The sequence below is a fragment of the Passer domesticus genome, chromosome 4 (assembly GCF_036417665.1).
Source record: "Passer domesticus isolate bPasDom1 chromosome 4, bPasDom1.hap1, whole genome shotgun sequence".
Taxonomy (NCBI): Eukaryota; Metazoa; Chordata; class Aves; order Passeriformes; family Passeridae; genus Passer; species Passer domesticus.
Window position 1 is genome coordinate 40,265,098 of NC_087477.1, and position 20,036 is coordinate 40,285,133.

Below are 20,036 nucleotides of genomic sequence, written 5' to 3' on the forward strand. Positions count from 1 at the left end.
CTCCACAGAGTCGCATCACAGGCAGGGCGCTGTAGTTGCTTTCGGGGCTCTGCAGCTAATGAGGAGGGGAAGCGTGCCCGTGAAAGAGCCGTGGTCAGAAGCCCGGGGGGACCCTGCGGAGCCGACCGCGGGCCCTGCTCGGTGCCGCGGCAGGCAGCCCAGGGAGACAGAGCGGGGGACAAAGGGGGAGGGATGTGGGAATGTGCGCAGCGTGTGCCCGGCCCGTGTGCGTGTGTCTGAGAGCGTCTGTGTGTGTGTGTCTGTGTGTGTGTGTGTCTCTGTGTGTGTGTGTGTGTGTGTGTGTGTGTGTGTGCGTGTGTCTGTGTATGTGTGTCTGTGTGTGCGTCTCTGTGTGTGTGTGTGTGTCTGTGTGTGTCTGTGTGTGCGTGTGTGTGTCTGTGTGTGTGTCAGTGTCTGACTGTGTGTGTGTGTGTCTGTGTCTCTGTCTGTGTGTCTGTGCGGACGGGCGCGTGCCCCGCAGCGTGTGCCCGAGCAGCGTGCCACCCGGGGGCTCTGGGGGGGTGTGACACGGCGCTGCCCGCGGTGACAAAGGCCCGCCGCTCTCCCCATTCACGGCGCGCGGCCGGCGGGCGGCGCGGACGGATTTCCTTTTTTTTTTGTGAATGGAGGCGGTGACGTCGCCAGGCCCGCGCGCCGCCTCCCCTCCATTCATGCGGCCGCCGCGCGCCGCGGATGGGCGGGGCGGGGCGGGGCGGGGGCGCGCGCCGGCCGCCGCCGGGTAGTAAAGGCTGCGCGCGGCGCGCGCGGGGGTGCGCGAGCGGCGCGGGGCGCGCGGGGCGCTGCTCCCCGCCATGGTGGCCACCGAGGGGCTGCGCGAGATGGAGGGCAGCGCGCTGCGCCGGCTCGTGGGCCGCGACGAGGCCGGGGCCGGCGGCGCCGCGCGGTGCCTGGTGCTGGACTGCCGCCCCTTCCTGGCGCACAGCGCCGGGCACATCCGCGGGGCGCTCAACGTGCGCTGCAACACGATCGTGCGGCGGCGGGCCAAGGGCGCCGTGAGCCTGGAGCAGATCCTGCCGGCCGAGGGCGAGGTGCGCGCGCGGCTGCGGGCCGGGCTCTACGCCGCCGTCGTGGTGTACGACGAGCGCAGCCCGCGCGCCGAGGCCCTGCGCGAGGACAGCACCGTGGCGCTCGTGGTGCGCGCGCTCCGGCGCGACACGGCGCGCGCCGACATCCGCCTGCTGGCAGGTACCGGGAACCGCGGCGGGACACACACCGGGAACGTGGGGCACACACCGGGAACCACGGCGGGGCACACACCGGGAACGTGGGGCACACACCGGGAACCACGGCGGGGCACACACCGGGAACGTGGGACACACACCGGGAACGCGGGACACACACCGGGAACCGCGGGGCACACACCGGGAACCGCGGGGCACACACCGGGAACCGCGGGGCACACACCGGGAACGCGGGACACACACCGGGAACCGTGGGACACACACCGGGAGCGGCGGGGCACACACCGGGAACCACGGCGGGGCACACACCGGGAGCGGCGGGGCACACACCGGGAACCACGGCGGGGCACACACCGGGAGCGGCGGGGCACACACCGGGAACCGTGGGACACACACCGGGAGCGGCGCGCGGGCGGCCGCGGACAGCCGCCCCCGCCCGGCAGTGGGCTCCGGGCGCTGCCCTCTCCCCCTCCGGCCGCCCGGCGGAACTTGGGAGCGGCGGGAGGGCCGGGGCCGCCCGCACCGGGGCTGCCCGGGCGGTCTGAACCGGCTCCGGGGCAGGGGCGGGCGCCGTGGCCCTGGCCGGGAGCCGAGGGAAGCGAGTGTGTGCGGGGAATGCCCCCGCGCTTTGTGTGAGCCCAGCGCCGCGGCGCAGGGAGGTGTTTGTGCAGGGTCGGGTACCCGCTGTCACGGCCGTGTCCCCTTGCAGCGGGCAGAGAACCCGCGGATGCCTCTGTGCTCCCTTTGCGACCGCAGCAGGGATCAGGGCTTCCCCCCGCTGCCGTGTGTTAAATGGGAAGCTGCGCGCATTTGGTCCCGAGAATTGCCGAGAGATGATTTAGGGGCGGGGGATGCTCAGCTGGGGTTCCTGGATGAGCTCTGTGGGGCTTTTTCTTTTTTGTTTACAGCCTGAGAGTCAATTTATTCCTCGGCTTACTTACAGCAGGGGTGAGGATGTGTATGCAGAGTAGGAAATCCATTAAGAGGCTTGATAGATGGAGGAGCTCGCACTTGAGTTGTGCTAGGTACAGTAAAAGCAGCAGGAGCTGTTCCAGGGATGCCGTACGATGTGCTGCTGCGGGAGAGCCGGCACAGCAAGGGCTCGCTCAGGAGCAGGCTCCTTCAGAGGAGCCAGCGTGGTGCTGGAGCCACGCGTGTGGCACAAAATGCTGCCCTGCCTCAATCAAGGGTGGCCTTTGTCAGCTGAGAGCTTCGGGTGCCTCTGTGGCTCTCGTGGGAGGTTGGTTGGAATGGGAGCCTTTTTAAGGAGTGGGCTCCGAGAGACTCAGTCTCAGCACTACAGTCTTCTTGAGTTCCACAGAGCCACTAAAATGGTCTTGCTCAGATTCCAGGAGAGCTGCGCTAAGCCAGAGCTGCGCAGGTCACGATGAAGATCCTGAAGTGTTTGGTGCAGGTCAGGCTGCTGCCAGGCTCCCTGTGAAGCAGCCTGGCCATGGGCACCTGCTCTGCCTGGCTCCTGCACCGGGCAGGGCTGGCGTGAACAGCCAGGAGCTGCTGGATCAATGAATCTGATGAGATTCATTGCAGAGTAAGGTTTGAAAAGGTCTCTTCTTCTTTCCAAGAACCATTCTTTCCCAGCTGTTTCTGCCCATCACCCTGGGCAGCTTTTCCCTCTCATGGTGCCATGACCACTGGAGTGCAATGTGGTAGATCCAGGGATTTTAGGACCAGATCCCTGGAAGTTGTCTAACAAAGGCTCTTGGTTTTGGATGCTCTTTCAAATCGAAGCAGTAGGACTGTAAAGGGATGTCAGGCCAGGGAAATGAAGCCTCTGCAAAGTGTCCTGGCTGCGTGGGAGGGACAATGCAAATGCAGTGATAAATCTGCACGGTTCTGCTTTAAGGTGCTAGAGCCCTTCCTTTTGTAGGGGGAGGAAACCACAAAGGCCACTGGGATCCTACCAGTGCGGGGCTCTGGCTGCCCAGGGATTTCTGGGCTGCTGGAGAAGCTGGCATCCATTGTTTTGAGTATTCAGCCTTGTTCAGGGCAGTCTCAGAGCTAAGGCTGGATAAGAAGGATGTGTCCTGCTGTATGTTTTGGTAAGCTGAAATCTGCAGGCATAGGACCTGCAGATGGTTTGAGTCTTCAGGAACCATCCCAGGAGTCAGGGCTTGATCTAGCTGGAGTCCTGTGGTGATAGTAAAATACCTGATTTTCATTGATTTCGAGGCTCAAAGTCAGACCTTAAAGGATGTCAGGGTTGTTGATTTGATTTGAATGAGAGAAGGAGATCTCACCAGAAGTGTTTATCGGCAGGCCAACACTGCAGTTTCCCTGTCCTGGGAACTCAGTGGGGTTTGCTCTTGTTTTGTCTGCCATGACAAAGCCCTGGCATCCCCTGTGCTTATGCCCCTGGCAGCAGGGCAGAGGAACAAGCTGCTCCACGTTCAGCTTGCACCTGTGTCCTTGGGAAGCAGCAGAACCTCGCTCAGAGGGCAGTTTGGCTGTGGGGTCAGCTTGGCTGTACCTGGCCAGAGCCAGGGCTTTCCTGGTCTGTTGTTTTGGGAGCTCTGAGCTGCAGGGTCAAGCTGGGAACGGGAGACCTGCCTGTCTTTTGTGACAAAATGATGTGTCAAGGGAAGATGAGAACTGAGCAGTCTTTGGCCTTGGAGCAGCTTTTCCCATTTAAGTCTGAGTATGATGGAAATAAATCCTCTCTTCATTGTCTCAGAGAGCAACCTTGGCCTCAGTCTGGAGTTTTGGCTGGCAGTATGCAGGGGACCGATCCCTGGACCAGAGACTTTGGGTGGCCAGGATCCTTGCTCTTGGTGCTCTTGCACCAAGGGAATGGTGGGGCCTCAGGGATTCCCCCCTTGCTGCCGAGAGCCTGACTGCTCCTCCTGGGGCAGGAGACCACTCTCCATCGCTGTAGCATCATCTAGTGGCCAAGGGCATCCCCGGCTGCGCGGTTCTGCAGTCCTGAGTGTGGTCTGGAATAACACTTTGTGCCTCTCTCCTTGCAGGGGGCTATGAGCGCTTCTCCTCGGAGTACCCCGAGTTCTGTGCAAAAACCAAGTCCCTGAGCAATGTGTCACCCCCCACCAGCGCTGAGCCCCTGGATCTGGGCTGCAGTTCCTGTGGGACCCCCTTCCATGACCAGGTATGTCTGAAAGCCCAGTGCATAGCTATTTTGACTGCCCTTCCAGCATTGCAGCCTGCTCCAATGGGAGTCTCTCTGCTCTCCCTCAGCTGGGGCTTGTGGAGCCAGAGCCCTGCTTCCTTTCCTCTCATGGGAAAGCAGGGTGGTCCTCCTAAGCCCAGGGTGTTTGTGTGCCCCATGGAGTGGACAAGCCCACATCCTGTTAACCCACACCTGCCTGTTTTTGAACAGGACAAAGAGAGGGAGAGGAAGGGCTGACACAAGTTTAGCATGTCAGGGAGGCAGCCTCTGCTCCCTCTTCTGAGGGCCCTGGATCAGATGCCAGGTTGCTGCACAGCTCCATGTTTCCAAGCCATCTGGATGTGTGTCCTGTCTCCCACTGTCCCCTGGTCAACCTGTTGTTTTCCTCTGTCACAGGGTGGGCCCGTGGAGATCCTTCCCTTCCTCTACCTTGGCAGCGCCTACCATGCAGCCCGGCGGGACATGCTCGACGCGCTGGGCATCACAGCGCTGCTGAACGTCTCCTCAGACTGCCCCAACCACTTCGAGGGGCACTACCAGTACAAGTGTATCCCTGTGGAGGATAACCACAAAGCTGACATCAGCTCCTGGTTCATGGAGGCAATCGAGTACATTGGTGAGTGCCTGTGCAGAGACGTTGTGTCTGTTGGTGGCACGGTGGGAGGTCAGCCAGCACCTGCAGCTTTGGTGAGGGGCTGGGCCGTGGTGGCAGGGCGTGGGTCTCACATCTCACCCCTGTTGCCCTCCAGACTCAGTGAAGGAGTGCTGTGGCCGTGTCCTGGTGCACTGCCAGGCTGGCATCTCCCGCTCAGCCACCATCTGCTTGGCGTACCTGATGATGAAGAAGCGCGTCAAGCTAGAGGAGGCCTTCGAGTTTGTCAAGCAGCGCCGCAGCATCATCTCCCCCAACTTCAGCTTCATGGGGCAGCTGCTGCAGTTCGAGTCGCAGGTGTTGGCCACTTCATACGCAGTGGAGGCCGTCAGCCCCTCGGGGACGCTGCGGGAGCGGGGCAAGGCCACCTCCACCCCCACCTCGCAGTTCGTCTTCAGCTTCCCGGTGTCTGTCGGTGTCCATGCCACCCCCAGCAGCCTCCCCTACCTGCACAGCCCCATCACCACGTCGCCCAGCTGTTAGCTCAGGGCCCAGGCCAGCCAGGCAGGCAGTGCCAGGCGAGCAGGGGCGCGGAGCCCTGTGATGTTAAGCAATAGTGCCGGACACTGCCATTCACCCTGGACTCGCCATCTTTTTAGTAGAGAAATTTCTTACCTCATCTTGGTTTGTTTGCTTTTTATTGTTATGTTTTGAGAGCACGAAGTTGTAAAAGCCACAAACCTTGACATTGTCCAGGCTCTTTGGGGGAGGAAAAAAAAGTGTACTGGGTTTCCTCAAGTGCCTGGTCTTCACCTGTTTCCATCCCTATTTTACTGTCTTGTAAAAGCAGTACAGCACCTCCCCTTCTCCCCATGTTTGTGGCCCTAGCTCATCTAGGTTGACAAGGGAGCATTCCCTGTTTTTACTGTGCAGCAGCCTTCCCCCTTGCAGAGACCTGTGTGTGTGTGTGGTGGGTGCTGCTTACCTGAGCCAGGTACACTTCGGACAAGCAGAGCTGCAGGCAGGGCCTTGGGGCGAGCAGGAGTGGTGGCACAGGGCTGCCTGCACTCAACCCCAGCCCTGCCAGTGGCTGGGGACAGAGGCACCTGCCAAGTCAGCAGCTGAGCCTATTCCAGGGGGAGAGCAATCTCTGTGGTTGAGAAGTGGTTTGGAGGGAGAGAGATGTAGTCTGAAATGCCTCTTTTCTTGCCTCTGTGGATCACTGGTTTCTAGAAAACTTAGGTCCAATCTCCTGTGGCTTTAAGATGAGAAATAAGGGATTGGGGCAGCAGTCTGGGCTGCTTTTGATTACTCTGTTCAGTTTCCTCTCCACCAGTCCCACTGCTGCTCTTCCTAAAGAAGCAGGATGGGACCTGGGTGGGCTATAATAGAAGAGGGAAGCTGTGGGGTGGAGGGCAGGCTGGCCCAGAGGTGTCGTTCATCCAGCATTTTCAAGCTTCTCCCACCTCATGACCAGCCGTTTTCCTGTGCTGAGTCTCGTTCACCTGTGCAACATTTCTGCAGCTTTTGGTCCAAGCCTTGAAAATGCCTCATCTTCAACCCACCTGGAGCCTTATTTCCCACCCTACCTCTGTCCTTCCCTCCAGTCCAGTCCAACACACAAGATGCCTGTGTGGCTGATGTACATATGTATGGTTTTGTTCTTTTTTTTTTTTTCTAGAAATTAACTTTTTATTTATTGCCTGAGGGAGGGAGAAAACATTGTTTGGAGAAAATAAAAATAAAACTGTTTTCAACAGTTTGGCTGGATCAAATTTGTCCTAAAATCGAGACAGAGCAGCAGGTTGTGCACACATTCAATTTTCACAGAGCAACTGTTAAAAATGTATTTATTGACTTTTAAACTATTACAAGTATTGCAGATCAGACATTTAGCCAAGCACACTTATAGATCAAACTCAGTTGTTACAGAGGTGTTACCTAAAGTCCACCATGTAGGTAGGCTGAGAAACTGCCCATCATCTTCAACTTTGAGAGAGAAGGTAAAAGAAGAAATAAATAAATGATATCCCAGCTCCAGGTAATTGGCAACCAAGAGAGGACAAATACAGGGCTAGTCATGAAAACAAGTTACACAAAAAAGGTCTAGAAATTCAACCCCCAGCTACATTGCCATCTGGGTTGTCAGAGAAAGCAATTAGGAATGACAAAGCACAAGCTCATGGGACCGCAGCACAGAAAATCCCCATTTCAATTTCCAAAGCTGAAGCAAGTTCTGCAGATGTTAAGAAAGTGTCAAAATTATCTTGTAATAGAGACTCTAATAATCTACATTAGTAATTAATGGGACCAGCACTAAAACTTGCCACCAGCACGTTCAGCAAGACCGATACATCAAAACCAGTCAGATAATGAGACTTGACAGGCATACGTGTCAGTGCAACAGAAATGCATCTGCTTCCCATGTCCCCTACAGATTCCTAGGCTCATTCACCTTGCTTCAGAGATTTTAACACACATACAGTGTTCCCTAATCCCCTGGGTTTCACATCTACTCTGTGTTTAGAGTGGTGGGAACACTGCCACTCCCTCTCTGCACATCTGTCCTGCCGCTCTTGGAAAGACCAGGAGAACAGGCTCTGGACTGTGCCAAGCCACCACGTCTGATCACCAATGGATTCAGGTCTGTGGAGGTTCACAAGCCAGTTGCTACATGAGGCAAGAACTGAATATGTGCTTTCCCAGGTCTTCCCTATCCAGGCTGCAGCACAGCTTACCCTGCTGCACAATTCAGCTTAACATAAGTGAAGCATGCATTAGATGCACATCCTCTTGGATTTCTGAGCTGGACTTTCTGTAGCAAAGCAGCATGGAAACAGAGAAATCCCACTGAAAATAAATTCACATATTTCCTGACATTCAGCTTCTGAGAATGATTAGCAATGTTCAAACTAATCTGTTTTGCAGCTGGACCCTTCCTTTTACCCATCTTGAAAAATCCTGTTCAGGGCAATTTCTGTTAACAGTCCCATATGGAAATTGCAGGCAGTGCATTAAACTGCTGTCATTGCAGGGATGCAGGATGCTTTTTTGAGATTTGCCACTGTCTTAAGCAGCTCTCACAGGCCATGCAGTGGCACAACATGTTTGCATACCTCAGCACCTCACACATTCACAGGGAGCAGACGCCTCCTCCAACCTAGAACAAACAGTAGGAGCAGCTGGTTTCCAGAGCCAAGAAAGTGCCTTTCTCCAGGAGCTACTCCCTCCCATATAGCACATCCCTTTTCTGTGCCTGCTGGCCAGCACAGCCAACAGTGCAGAACGTTTTGCAAGGTTTTTAATCTGCTCCAGTGTAGAATTTTCTTCTGGGGTACTCCCATAACAAACAAGCAAAGTTTAAGTTTGCAGGCAAAATAAATTCCTGCTACATAATGCAGTGGGATTCAATTGCATCACGTGCAAACACTCGAAACAGAGGTTAGAAAACCAATAGTGACTGCAACACGGTGGAACTAGTATACGAGGTTTGTAACAGTCTCTATGGAGCTGGGATCAAACACAACTGGTAGATAAAAATAAGAATGAAAAAATAAAATACACCTTATTAAGGTACTGTACTGTCTGCTTTTAATCCTAACAAAAGTTTTGTTGACAGCAATCAGACTGCAGTGTCACTCTGCACCAGGTTATCTAAGTCATCAGTCTCATGGAAACAGTTTCAGCAATGGAGAGCAGAACCCTCCTCCTTTGTTAGGTGGTGACTTTTCTTTCTGTTTTGCCTATTAAAGTTCTGTTGCAAAACTACACACAAGTTTCAAAATGCTGCCTCAAAGGGACACTGACAAAAATCAATAGGCCTGAGAGACACATTGTCCCTGGTGCCAGCCAACACCAAGATCTGCCCCTGGTGTCCCAAGCCTATGAGGGCCTAGCCCAGCGTTCCTACACCTCAGATCCTACTGTGCCTCCCACCAGTGATCCAATGCTGCAAAATGAGCATCCCCATATCAGGGGACTGCTCTTCTCAGGAGGTCAAAGACTTCATTTCTCAGGAGGCAGCAGCTGCCTGGTTATGGGGTCACAGCATTTTTAAGGTCCCACTGTAGTTCACTCCCCAGCTGAAGCAGCAGCCTCTGTACCGTTAACAGCCTGCCAAAAGCACCAGGACCGGGTTTTTAACGGGCAACTTTGGTATTGATGGGCAGATCCTCACTTTGTTCTGAACTGTGAGAGCAGCTATGACAACATCTGCTACTCCTGCACAGGTGTCTACAACACACAGATGCATTATCAGGCCTGGATATTCCTCTGTGTCTGGCCACAAACGGATATGAGATCACGTCATTACGAGACAAAAACCACTGCAAAATGATTTCCTCACACAGCACCTTTACTCTGCATAGAACATCAGCAACATTAACACTGGCAGTTCAAAGATACTGGAAAGTAGAATCACAGAGTATGCTGTGTTGGAAGGGACCTATCAGGATCATTGAGTCTAACTCCTGGCTCTGCACAAGACAGCCCCAGGAGTCACACCATGTGCCTGAGAGTGTGGTCCAAAAGCTTCTTGAACTCTATCAGGCTTGGTGCTGTGACCACTTCCCTGGGGTCCCTCTGGGTGAAAATCCTTTCTCCTAATATCCAACCTAAATCTCCCCTGACTCAGCTTCATGCTGTTTCCTCCAGTCTTGTTACTGGTCATGGGAGCAAAGATATTGGTACCTGCCCATCCACTTCCTCTCGTGAGGATGTTGAAACCCCAGTGAGGTCTCCCCTCAGTCTCCTCCAGGCTATTTTTATCCTCTAGAAGTTTCAGTCTGCAAAAGGAATCCAGACTAGCCATTAGTTCAACCAGCACATCGGAAACAACAAGCAAGAACAGCATCCGGTGTGGGCTCGGTGGGGTTTTCCTTTTTAGATTTGTTCTTGTTTTTGCAAGATGTAAAGCTTTTAACTTTCACGCCCACATTAACCATTTTGCTCACCTAAGCAGCACAGCTGTTTCACCATTTAAACTATGTCTAATTGGGGATGGAGAGCAGCACTCGCTCTGGTTGCTATCTGAAACCCTAGAGCAGATAGGCACATCCCCTCACTCTGTTATTAACTAAATGAAAAACAAACCCCAAACTTAAATGGTGAATACAAAGCTTCAAAGCCTAGTGGTGATCTTTGCAATCCTCTAACACTATGAAACAAGTAGCCAAAATACAAGCACCCAATTTTATCAATGAAACTTGTTTAAAAGGACAACTAGGCTAGAGCCTGGCTGGGACTTCAAAGCTACATATTTAATCAGGTCACAAAATGAAGCGAGAACCATATATCCACTGTCAGCTCAAGAAAAGTAAGAGTTCAAGTTCTGTTGGAGTATTGCTATTTCTAAGGTTTCATTTAGAGATATTAGAAACAGATGATGTTCAGGTAGCCATACTGCATCAAATGACTGATTTTACAGTGGGTGATATTTCTTGTGAGGATGACTTGCTTCAACATTAATGTCTTAACATTAAAAATAAAAATGTTGTGTCTTAATGCTGAAAGTGAAATGCTCTTCAGGATTAAGTCTGTTTTATACAAACATGTTAGCAAAATCCCACTTGTGGGGAGCATGTGTATTTTTATGAACTAAGAGCACACTATCATGTTGCTTTCTTGCTTTAAGGGGGATAAAAACTGAATGCATGAACTGGATCATCAGATACTAAATAGTGCTGGTTGATGTACCACATGTTGTGTCCAAAGGAACATTTTTTTCCTCCAGAGGTCACGTGGTCAACACTGAAGCACATCTCCTGGTATTGGTTGTTAGGAAAAAAAATTAACAGGTCTTGATCTTCAACCTTCTCTGAAACTGTAAAACACCACTAAAAAGAAACAGTTTCTACTTTTGTTAAATCTATATCCACCATTAGAGGGACTTTTGAAACTGTTTGATGCTGTGCTATGCAATGCTTAAAAATAACTTTCTCCTACCCAGCAAAATAAACCTGGGAATTTAGGAAGAAGGGCATTAAGTGAATAAATCCTAACTTTGTTCTCTGGTATACCTGCAAACAAATCTGCTTGCCAACTGATACTTTAAAATTTTGTTCTCATCAAAATGTAAAATTGATATTTAAAAAAATTATTACTTTTGTAAATCCCTTAAGCTCTTCAACTGTGATGTCACACACAAAGATGTGACAGGAAACTGCTGTAATACACTCTCCCTTACCAGCCTGAAACCCATTCACTGGGTCTCATCTTACAGAGGAACATGAACCAGATACACCCTCCTGTATGAAATCTTCTGACTTTTTACCTGCTTCTCCCAGCAAAACCATACCCTGCTGTAACTGCAGAACATTTCAAAGGCTGCACTGTACTTAACAGGAGTCTTATAAAATGTTCTTTTAGAGATGCCAGCAGAGGGCATGGACCTGTTTCATGAAGTTCTTCTAAGCACAAGAGCTGGTTTTACCCTTGCAAACACTTCCCAGGGCTTCCCCCAGAAAACTCACACAGACAAGGCAGCAAACTGACATCGTTTGTTTCCACTCTAAAGTTCCACTCATTCGTATTATCGTTTGCTCAGAGGTGTGCAAAAACCCCTATATTGAATAACTTGACCTAGCCCCTCCTCAGATGAAATTCATATTGCATTGTTAATGATTTCAGTCGACTTGACTTTGTGCAAAATATCTTCAAGAAAGTTCTGGCTCAACTTCAGAATACAAAAGGAGAATAAATAGGATCTCTTGAAAACAGGAAATGAATGGTGTACGCTGAAAAGAAAATGATGGGCTTAATGTAATTTATCTGCAAATAAAATAACTAGAAAAGTAGTGTCTGAAATTTTAACATGTGAGATGGCAGCAATAAAGATTTCCATTTGCACAATAATGTTCCCAAGGTCTAGATCAAAACAATATTATTTTACACATGGTATCTGCAGAGACTAGGAGCCTGAGATATGTTATTAAAAGGCAGTCCCTTGTAAACTTTCCTCAAGAGGAACAGTAGCAGTTGAGTATGCAAGAGTTACTCATTATCATATTCATCAAGACAGCAATACTTTATAAAAGACATACAGCTTATTTCCAGGTTGTTAAGAATTTTATGTGGTACTGATTTTCTGAAACATGTATCCATCCAGTCCAAGATTGAAGTCACATCCTTCTCCACTGCTCTGAAGCTACTAGGTCTTTTGTTCTGCTGCTGTTGCTGTCTGTGAGGGAGCCTCTGGTTTCACAATCTGGTACGTAATGAGATATTCTGGGTATGCCTGAAAGTAAAATAAGAAAAAAACCCTGGTTTATGCAAGGGTAACTCAGCAAGTTCCAGTTTTTGCATTTCACTAAACAGTGACCAGGAAGGACAGCACAAGAACCAGCTCTATGTTCACAGCATGCAAGAAAAAGTGGATATTTCAAACCTAGCCAGCACCATGGAACTGCTGGATGTACTCAACACCTTGGTTAATACACAAATAGAAAGATGCTTCTTCCACACAGTCACTGCCAGAAACTGTGTGCAACAGGAATTCAGAGTTACTCTCCTTGTTAGCTAATCCTACAAATCGGTCAGTGCCTGTTAAGTTACTAAAAAATCTTGGATGACTGATAAAGTCTGACCTCACAAGGGACAATAGCTTGCAATGCAACCTGCAAAGGCCTTTACTGGCAGTGAGATACTTGGCCTACCCAAAGCACATGACCCAGTAAGTCATCTGTCCACCTGTCCAGTGTTTCCTGGAGACAGCTGGTAGCAGTTCAGTCCCAGAACAAAGCTGGAGTTGATGGAGGGCAGGGCCCCATTCAGAGGAACCTTGACAGATGAGAGGAGACTGGGCCTACAGAAGCCTCATGGAACCCAGCAAGGGCAAAGGCACCTGGGATTAATTCCTTGTAACACTGCAGGATGAGAAACTACTCAGCTGAAAAGGTGATGGGGTCCTTGGGAGACAGCAAGCTAAAAGAATCAATAGTGTGTCCTGGCAGCAGTAAAGGCTACGAGCATCCTGTGGTAAATCACCAGGTAGCAGTGACTGCTGTTCATTCAGTACTCCCTTGACCACATCTAGAAAACCACACACATAATTTTTAGGTTCTACAATACAAGAAATATGCCAGCAAACTGGAGCCAAGTTCAGCAAAGGACCAATAAGATAGTCAGGGGCAAAAAGCACAGGATAAACAAGATGCTGAGAGAGAGATGGGCTTGTTTGATGAAAAAATAGAAGGCTTTGTGAGACCATAATTGTCACTCTACCTTAGAAGTTCACCTGACTGGTCAGGCACAATCTGTGCTCACTTAAGCTGTGCTGGCTGTCCTGAGTCACCTCTTGGTCTTGCATGTGCCTTCCATGAGGATCTGTTCCATGATCTTCCCAGCTACAGAGGTGAAAGTCACCTATCTGTAGTTCCCTTGTGTCTACTTTTCTCCCCTTTTAAAAAATCCAAGTGATGTCTCCCTTTTTCCATTCACTGGGGCCATGCCTGACTGCCATGACTTTTCAAATATCACAAAACTACAGAGTATTCTGAGCTGGAAGGAACCTACAAGGACACCACCAAGTGCAACTCTTCAGTGAATGGCCCATACAGGGATCAAACCCATGATCTTGGTATTATTAGCAGCATGCTCCAACCAACCAAGATAACCTCAGGATGCGATGGAGAGTGGCTTGGCAACACCAACAGGACCTGGGATGTTTGTCATCACAAATTTCTGGTTATTCAGTTTGATCAGGTGATCCGGGAGCCACCACCCATGGCAGTAAGCAAAACACTTCTATAGAGTCACGGTCTAGAGTTATTCAGATTAAGAATTAACTTTTGAAGACTCCTGTGCTACTCTAGCTGTCATTTAAGAGTAGTCTCTGTCACTGCTACAGGAAAAAAGTCCAGAATCCTCCAGATGTACTAGAGCCCCAAAAATGAATGTGACCTCGATGCTGCAGTAAAGCCACTAAAACACAATGCGAAAAAGCTTACTGAGAGAAGCTACAATTCTTAATAGACTCCATCCATGCTGCACAGGGGAAATTAGGCAATTCTGCATGGCATAAATCAGAGCAGATCAGTGGATAGGAGTAGCATTTGCTGTCTAGATACAGTTCACTGTTTATTTCCCCATTTAAATGAAAGAAAACCCAAGAACCTAATCAGCAGCGTTACCACAGCACGCTTGGTCTGGAAAGCAGCCACAGCCCATGTCCAGCTCCAAGGTGTGTCCCTGTACGGAGGCAGTCCCTGCTGACCCACCTACCTGCTCCCCTCTGTAGATCACATACTCGGCGTACGCCAGTCCGTTCACGCTCGGCCTGCCGATAACAGAATGGTGCCCGGGAGGGGCGTGAGCCATCTTCATCGTGCTGAACTGAAGGAAGGATTTGCCAAGGGTCACTCTACAGAAGAGCATTTGTCTAACAGGAAAAAAGAGAGTGTCATTTTCAAATATCTTACTAGGAGTTGTATGCTTCCAGAAGATTTCCGTCTTTTGAGTTTATTTCATTACGATTAATTTCTCACGGCTTTGTAGAGAAACACTTAAAGAAACGAGTTCTAAGACTGTATAAACCTGTCACAAAATCTTTCATGACACTCAGAAGGGAAAACACACAGCTTGTTTAGCCCTCACATGGAAGCCTGTTCTAGTTCATTTTATACAAAGCTGTTGAAAGAAGCTGAAACCCAGTGTTCCTACCAGCAGGGAATGGACAGGTGTCAAAGTGTGAGAAACACACTGATCTACTCCAGGACAAAACAAAGCTGTGATTAAGTCCTGTTCCAAAATTATCTACCTCCAAAATTATCTGATCCACAGTACCACACTGTACTGCTGACCACTGCACTGCTGCAGTTTTGTCCTGAGAGTGCCTGGAGTTTAATTGCTATTTTCTCCTGACTCTTCATTTTCAAACTTGCTGTTTCAAGCCTATTCCCTGAGCCACAGCTCACTTTGATTTATACTCACTGCATGCTTCACAGTAATTTTTGACCTTCCTGTGGGACTTGCTGCATTTATATTCGTTTTTGTTCAACCTTGACAAACGGAAAACTGCATTTTTCCTGCCATGACCAAGCTCAAGTGGCATTCTTTGCCTGCCTGTCACCCTGTGCCAGGATCATAAAAACCAAGACAGCCAGAATTATGTGTGGGGAACTCTGCTGGACTCCTACCTGTGGCAGATGTAACAGGACCTGTCTTTGTGTGTGGGACAGCCGGTTCCTCCCCCTATTCCATACACATATTGGTTGCTTTTTGAGGAGTTCTCAGCAAAGTAAATTCCAGCTCCAAACATTCCTCCAATGTATGCATGCCTTTCATCAAATCCTTTGTGAATGATAGCATTAATAAAAGGAGACCCTAGAACAGTGACACAAAAAGACACATACTTGTTAAGTTGTATAGTAATACAAGCCTCAATGTCAAGAGGAGTTTATCTGCCTCAAATAGACCATTAAATACCAGAAAGTGTGCTCAGTCAGCTGGAAGGGGGCGATATCCAGCAGGATGCAGTGATGTGTGGGATTTATCATTATATACCAAAATCCCACGTGTGACTCATTTCTTACTCATTTCACAGATCTCATTAAATGGTTTTCCCCCCACTCACATTTCAGTGCAATTTATCTTGTCAATGCACACCCTCTCCAGGAGTCAGCACTGCTTAAGGTGGGGCAAGGTGTCAGGACAATCATACCTAAAACCAATTTCCTATACAGAATCACAGAAGAATCTAGGACAGAAGGACCTTCAGGCAATTGTCATTTGCAGGCATTTCTAGAGAAATCTTGCTGAAACTCATGGTTGGTTTTGATTCCTTTCCCTGATGTTGCCTAAAGCACCAGAGTAAAACACTTTTATTGTATACTGCTACCCTCACTTAGAAGACAGCATGTCTTTCTCACAGCAATGTAACATCATCCCAGCAGCTTTACTGGAAATGACTAAGATACAGCTTAGCAAAAAACCTTCCTCTTTCTTAAAAATCCAAAACATAATAAAAGTATTTCTTATCTAGTGTAGCTTTTTGGATTGCAGTAACCACACAGAGTAACTCTATCACCCCCACACCCCCAATGCACCCCCTGCATTTCTGGTGTAGAAATACAATTACTTGCATAGGATGGTGACACAGCAACAATAACACTGCCTGTGGGTCTTTGCAAGGTTTTTTTTTTTTTGTTAAATACCAATGTACCCAAAGAGACATTCCTTCCTTACCGTGAAACAACATGCGCTCGTTGTGATGATTATGATTCTCCTCTGAGACCTCCTTCTGTCTGTGACAGAATCTCTCCCGCAACTTCTTGTTCACTACCTTCTGAATCTGCAGCAGAACAACAGATCCAACCATGCTCTTACTATAACATTTCAGTCTGACTGATCTAATCTAGCTCTTTGAAACTCGCTGTCTAGTTTAGGTTTATTTTTTATGAAAAAACCCAACTTTTGGTTCTGTTTAATCTATTAATATAATTTCAGCCACATGCTCTAATACCACTGTAGTTTCTGTAAAGGACTTCACCATTGGTTGGGAGTAGGATGGAAGAAGAGTTTACTTCAGGACATGTGATCTATTGGATCAAGCTGAAAAGGCTCTGCACAGGCTTGCTTCTCAAAGAGATAGGCAGCACAGGTTTGTTGAAGCTCAGAAACCAAGTTCTGTTCTGATTCCCTCTATTTCCTTCTCCCCAGAAAAAGAAACCATAAAGTGTATTTTCCCTCAAAATGACAACATTATTTTCTGGAATACCATGGCTTGGAAAATGCATTTTTCTAGTTGGCAAGGGCAAAGGAGGTGGTGTCAAGTTGCAAAGTTGCATAGGGAGATAGAAACTTCTTATTCGAAGTCATGATCACCCTTTCACCTACATACCCCAAATCTCCTTTAAAATGGCAAGAAAAGACTACACAGAGAAAAAAGATAAATATGTGTTGCAAGGGTCAAACAGAAGTTATAGGCCTCTGAAATTCAGTCAGGTTCTTCACCACCTCTGTCTTCAACATCAGTCCTTCAGACTCCTTTAGGAGCCCAAGTGACACTTCTCCCTCATTCCCTGTGCAGAGCACGCATCCATTTTAGCACTTGCATTAACTCTGGGAATATCATTTCAACAAAGAACTTTAAATATAAAAGGGCAAACCATTAAACTGATTCTGCCTGCTGGTATAAATACTAACATACTTCACCACCACTTACCCTGATGACATTGTATCTGTTGAAGATCCCACCAGCATTTCCACCATCCCGATGCTCCCGGATTGTACTTTGCATCTACATAAGAACCCAAAACTGAATTTCAGCACGTAAACCTTCCTAGCAAGGCAAAGTATCCATGCAATGTCTCAGTACATCACTGGCAACAACACTCTTGATGGAAAATTAATTAAATGGTGTTAAAAAAAATCTCTATTTTAAATTGAGGTATATCCTAATTTCTCAGGCACCCAACACATTATGCTGTTCCACAACAGGGAAGCTGAATGATGCAATTATCCAATCTTGTAATAAAAATCCACATAAGAAAAGAAGAATAATGGTACTTGCTATCAAAATTATATACAGCTAGAAAACCTTCTTTAAATTAGAAAAAAACCCCAATCTTTGAGAATTAATATACAAAAAAGATCACTATATAGTAATAATAAATGTGATTTTAATGAGTTTAGTTTGCATTTCTTAGCATTAGGGAAGTAATTGCACTTCTCCTATGTCATTAGAAGAACATTTCTGATTCGCTCAAAAATAGTTTCATTGTCTTTCAGAGAAGTATTTACAGCTACAGCAACAATATTTTTTAATAGTTCAAATAAATATTCCAATTTACTATGACAGACAAGTGACCCTTTCCTTCAGAAAAGTTTATAAAAAGGATCTGCAGAAACTCCAGTTTAAGAAATTACTAATAAAAAATATGCCCATCTAAAGCTGGCAGCAATCCTGATTATCTAGACTTTTTAAATTACTCCAAACACTTCTGTGCTATAGTATAGGAACATGACACAAATAGCAAATGCACAGTGAAATGGAGTTTCTACCAAACACAACTCTTCAGAAAGTCTCTTTTCTGTTACGATTTTTGCTTTCAAAATGGTATGTGCCTGTAGTTTACTTAAATAAAAGAGCATGTGTGTGTGTGGGAGGCAAAATTACAGTCAATTCTCAATTGTCCAAGAGCTGTTTATCTGGGTTACAGATTAACTAAGCCACTGAGACAAGAGAAAACAAGCTGGTTCACAGAAAATGCTTAGAGAATTGCAAGTCCTTGATGCCTTGGTTTCACACACAGCTTTTAATTCTCACAGGTCCATCTATCTACAGAAAGCTGTGCAAACCCTCCCTATGAGACAATATCCAAAACACAACAACAAAATAAAACTGGAATAGCCCTAAGTGAGCAGAGACCACTTATAAATAAAATTGGCAGGACACAGCAAAATAATTTCTATCATTGTTCTATACAAAAGGACAAATGAAACTAAACTTCCTATCAGATCTATGCAATTCATGCACCAAATCCTATTTTAGCACTTCCAACATGTATCGCACACTTTAGATCTGAGAGGTTATCAGTGGAAAGAAAAATACACAACCCCTGAAGCACTAAGAAAGGGACTTGGATTACCTCCTCTTCTACAGACTGATACTCCTTATCGTCAGGAGCAAGGTCAAGGAGAATGGTCCCCTGACTCACACAGTGGAAAGTCAAATAAGGATTGGTACCTGCAAAGAGAAGGAATGAAAAGGAGCAAAAATCAACAGGAAAAACCAATACTGGCTCTATTTGTATCCATCATCATCATTGTTCTTCTTAAACAACCCCAGTACAGGAAATGCAAAATAAACACAAGGCATAAGCACAGCCTCAAAAAGATAGAAGTGCTTTCTTTAGCAGCAGAGGCTTTAAAAGAGAGAAGAAAAATGTGGGACATAATTGCCCTTTATTGCTTCCTCTTTCCATAGAAACATCTCAGAAGCGTGGGGCAGCTAAAACCCTATCAGGCCTATCCTTCAGGATATAACTGGCCTGTGGGTATATATGGAGGGCAAATCAATCCGAAAGCTCCTCTCTGGGTGAAACCGGATCCTGAGAAATGTGAACAGTTTCCAAAGCTGCCTCAGGGGTATCCATTCTCTGAAAAGGCAAGTGATCACTTGGTCTAGTATCTCCTTAATATATTCTTTAGCTACCACAACCCACTCAGCACCATGTCTGCAGCAAATACACTTTCCTGACATTCAGATTCTTTCAAGTCTGGTGACAATACCTACATTTAGACAAAGTGATTTATGGGAGCCTGTTGTGTGCTACACTTGGACTAGCCAGCAGAAGTGTCATATTTACCTTGCTGACCTCCTAGAAGTCTCTCCACACCCTTTATTAATTTGTGGCGATGTCCATATGCATTGATCCCAATTTCTTTCAGTTCCTCATGCCCCATGTCAGCCAACACATCCAGGGTTATCTGGAAAGGTGAAAGATCACAAATATCACCTGTCAAACCTGGCCTGACTTTCAAGGCTGGAGACCTATCACTTCAGAAATTGGAGAGTATCCATGGTGCAACCAAAAGCATAAAGGTAGATAATGTTTTGCTTCACTTCGACTTGCTGCCACCTTCTGGCAAACCTGTCCCTATCACATACACAAGACCATACCCAGCTGCTACAGCCTGAAGCTGTGCAAAACTTTCACTTCTCTCACACCAATTAACAAGAGCTGGTTCTCGAAGAAGGCTCTCACAAACATTTTTACTTAGGTAGAAGGGGGATAAATTGAAATGCTGGCACAAATATGGGAGTTCTTTTGAAGCATTCAATGTTTCACAGCATTGTACAATTCATTACTTTCATTACGCAAGCAGAAATTAATATTCTACAACCTTACTGATAACAAGCCAAGGTGAAAAAGTGTACATGAAGGTAGTGCTTGGAAAACCAGCTTAAAATAATAAGCTTAAAAAAGATGAGCTTGTTTTTTCTACAAAGAAACTTACAAGAGCTAGATGATTTCAAAATGATGAATATATTGAATCGGATTTGCATTGTTAAATCTTATTAGCAGGGGAAGATCTTAACAGGTTAGGTGCTAAGGAAGCAAAAGTAGAACAAGACCAGCTAGGAAACAGGAAGGTGTGA

At 47.6% G+C, this 20,036-nt stretch overlaps 2 protein-coding genes across 4 annotated transcripts in view; one reads left to right on the forward strand and one right to left on the reverse strand.

The window, feature by feature from the left end:
* Window positions 1–731: 731 nt before the first annotated feature.
* DUSP4 (dual specificity phosphatase 4) lies at window positions 732–6,698 on the forward strand. Its single transcript, XM_064417340.1, has 4 exons — window positions 732–1,206; window positions 4,187–4,323; window positions 4,741–4,960; window positions 5,094–6,698. Exons 1-4 carry the CDS (start codon window positions 813–815, stop codon window positions 5,477–5,479), a joined length of 1,137 nt encoding a protein of 378 aa, XP_064273410.1. The 5' UTR covers window positions 732–812; the 3' UTR covers window positions 5,480–6,698.
* A 71-nt stretch (window positions 6,699–6,769) lies between these two features.
* The window catches only part of TNKS (tankyrase), a 128,359-nt gene continuing 115,092 nt past the window's right edge, over window positions 6,770–20,036 (reverse strand). For all 3 annotated transcript variants that reach the window (XM_064417338.1, XM_064417337.1, XM_064417339.1), the window contains 7 exons: window positions 19,243–19,363; window positions 18,523–18,620; window positions 17,097–17,171; window positions 16,118–16,223; window positions 15,070–15,256; window positions 14,156–14,312; window positions 6,770–12,170 (listed from right to left, as the gene is read on the reverse strand). In XM_064417338.1, coding sequence (XP_064273408.1) covers window positions 12,084–12,170; window positions 14,156–14,312; window positions 15,070–15,256; window positions 16,118–16,223; window positions 17,097–17,171; window positions 18,523–18,620; window positions 19,243–19,363 — 831 coding nt within the window. In that variant the 3' untranslated portion in view covers window positions 6,770–12,083. The remainder of the gene's footprint in view (window positions 12,171–14,155; window positions 14,313–15,069; window positions 15,257–16,117; window positions 16,224–17,096; window positions 17,172–18,522; window positions 18,621–19,242; window positions 19,364–20,036) is intronic.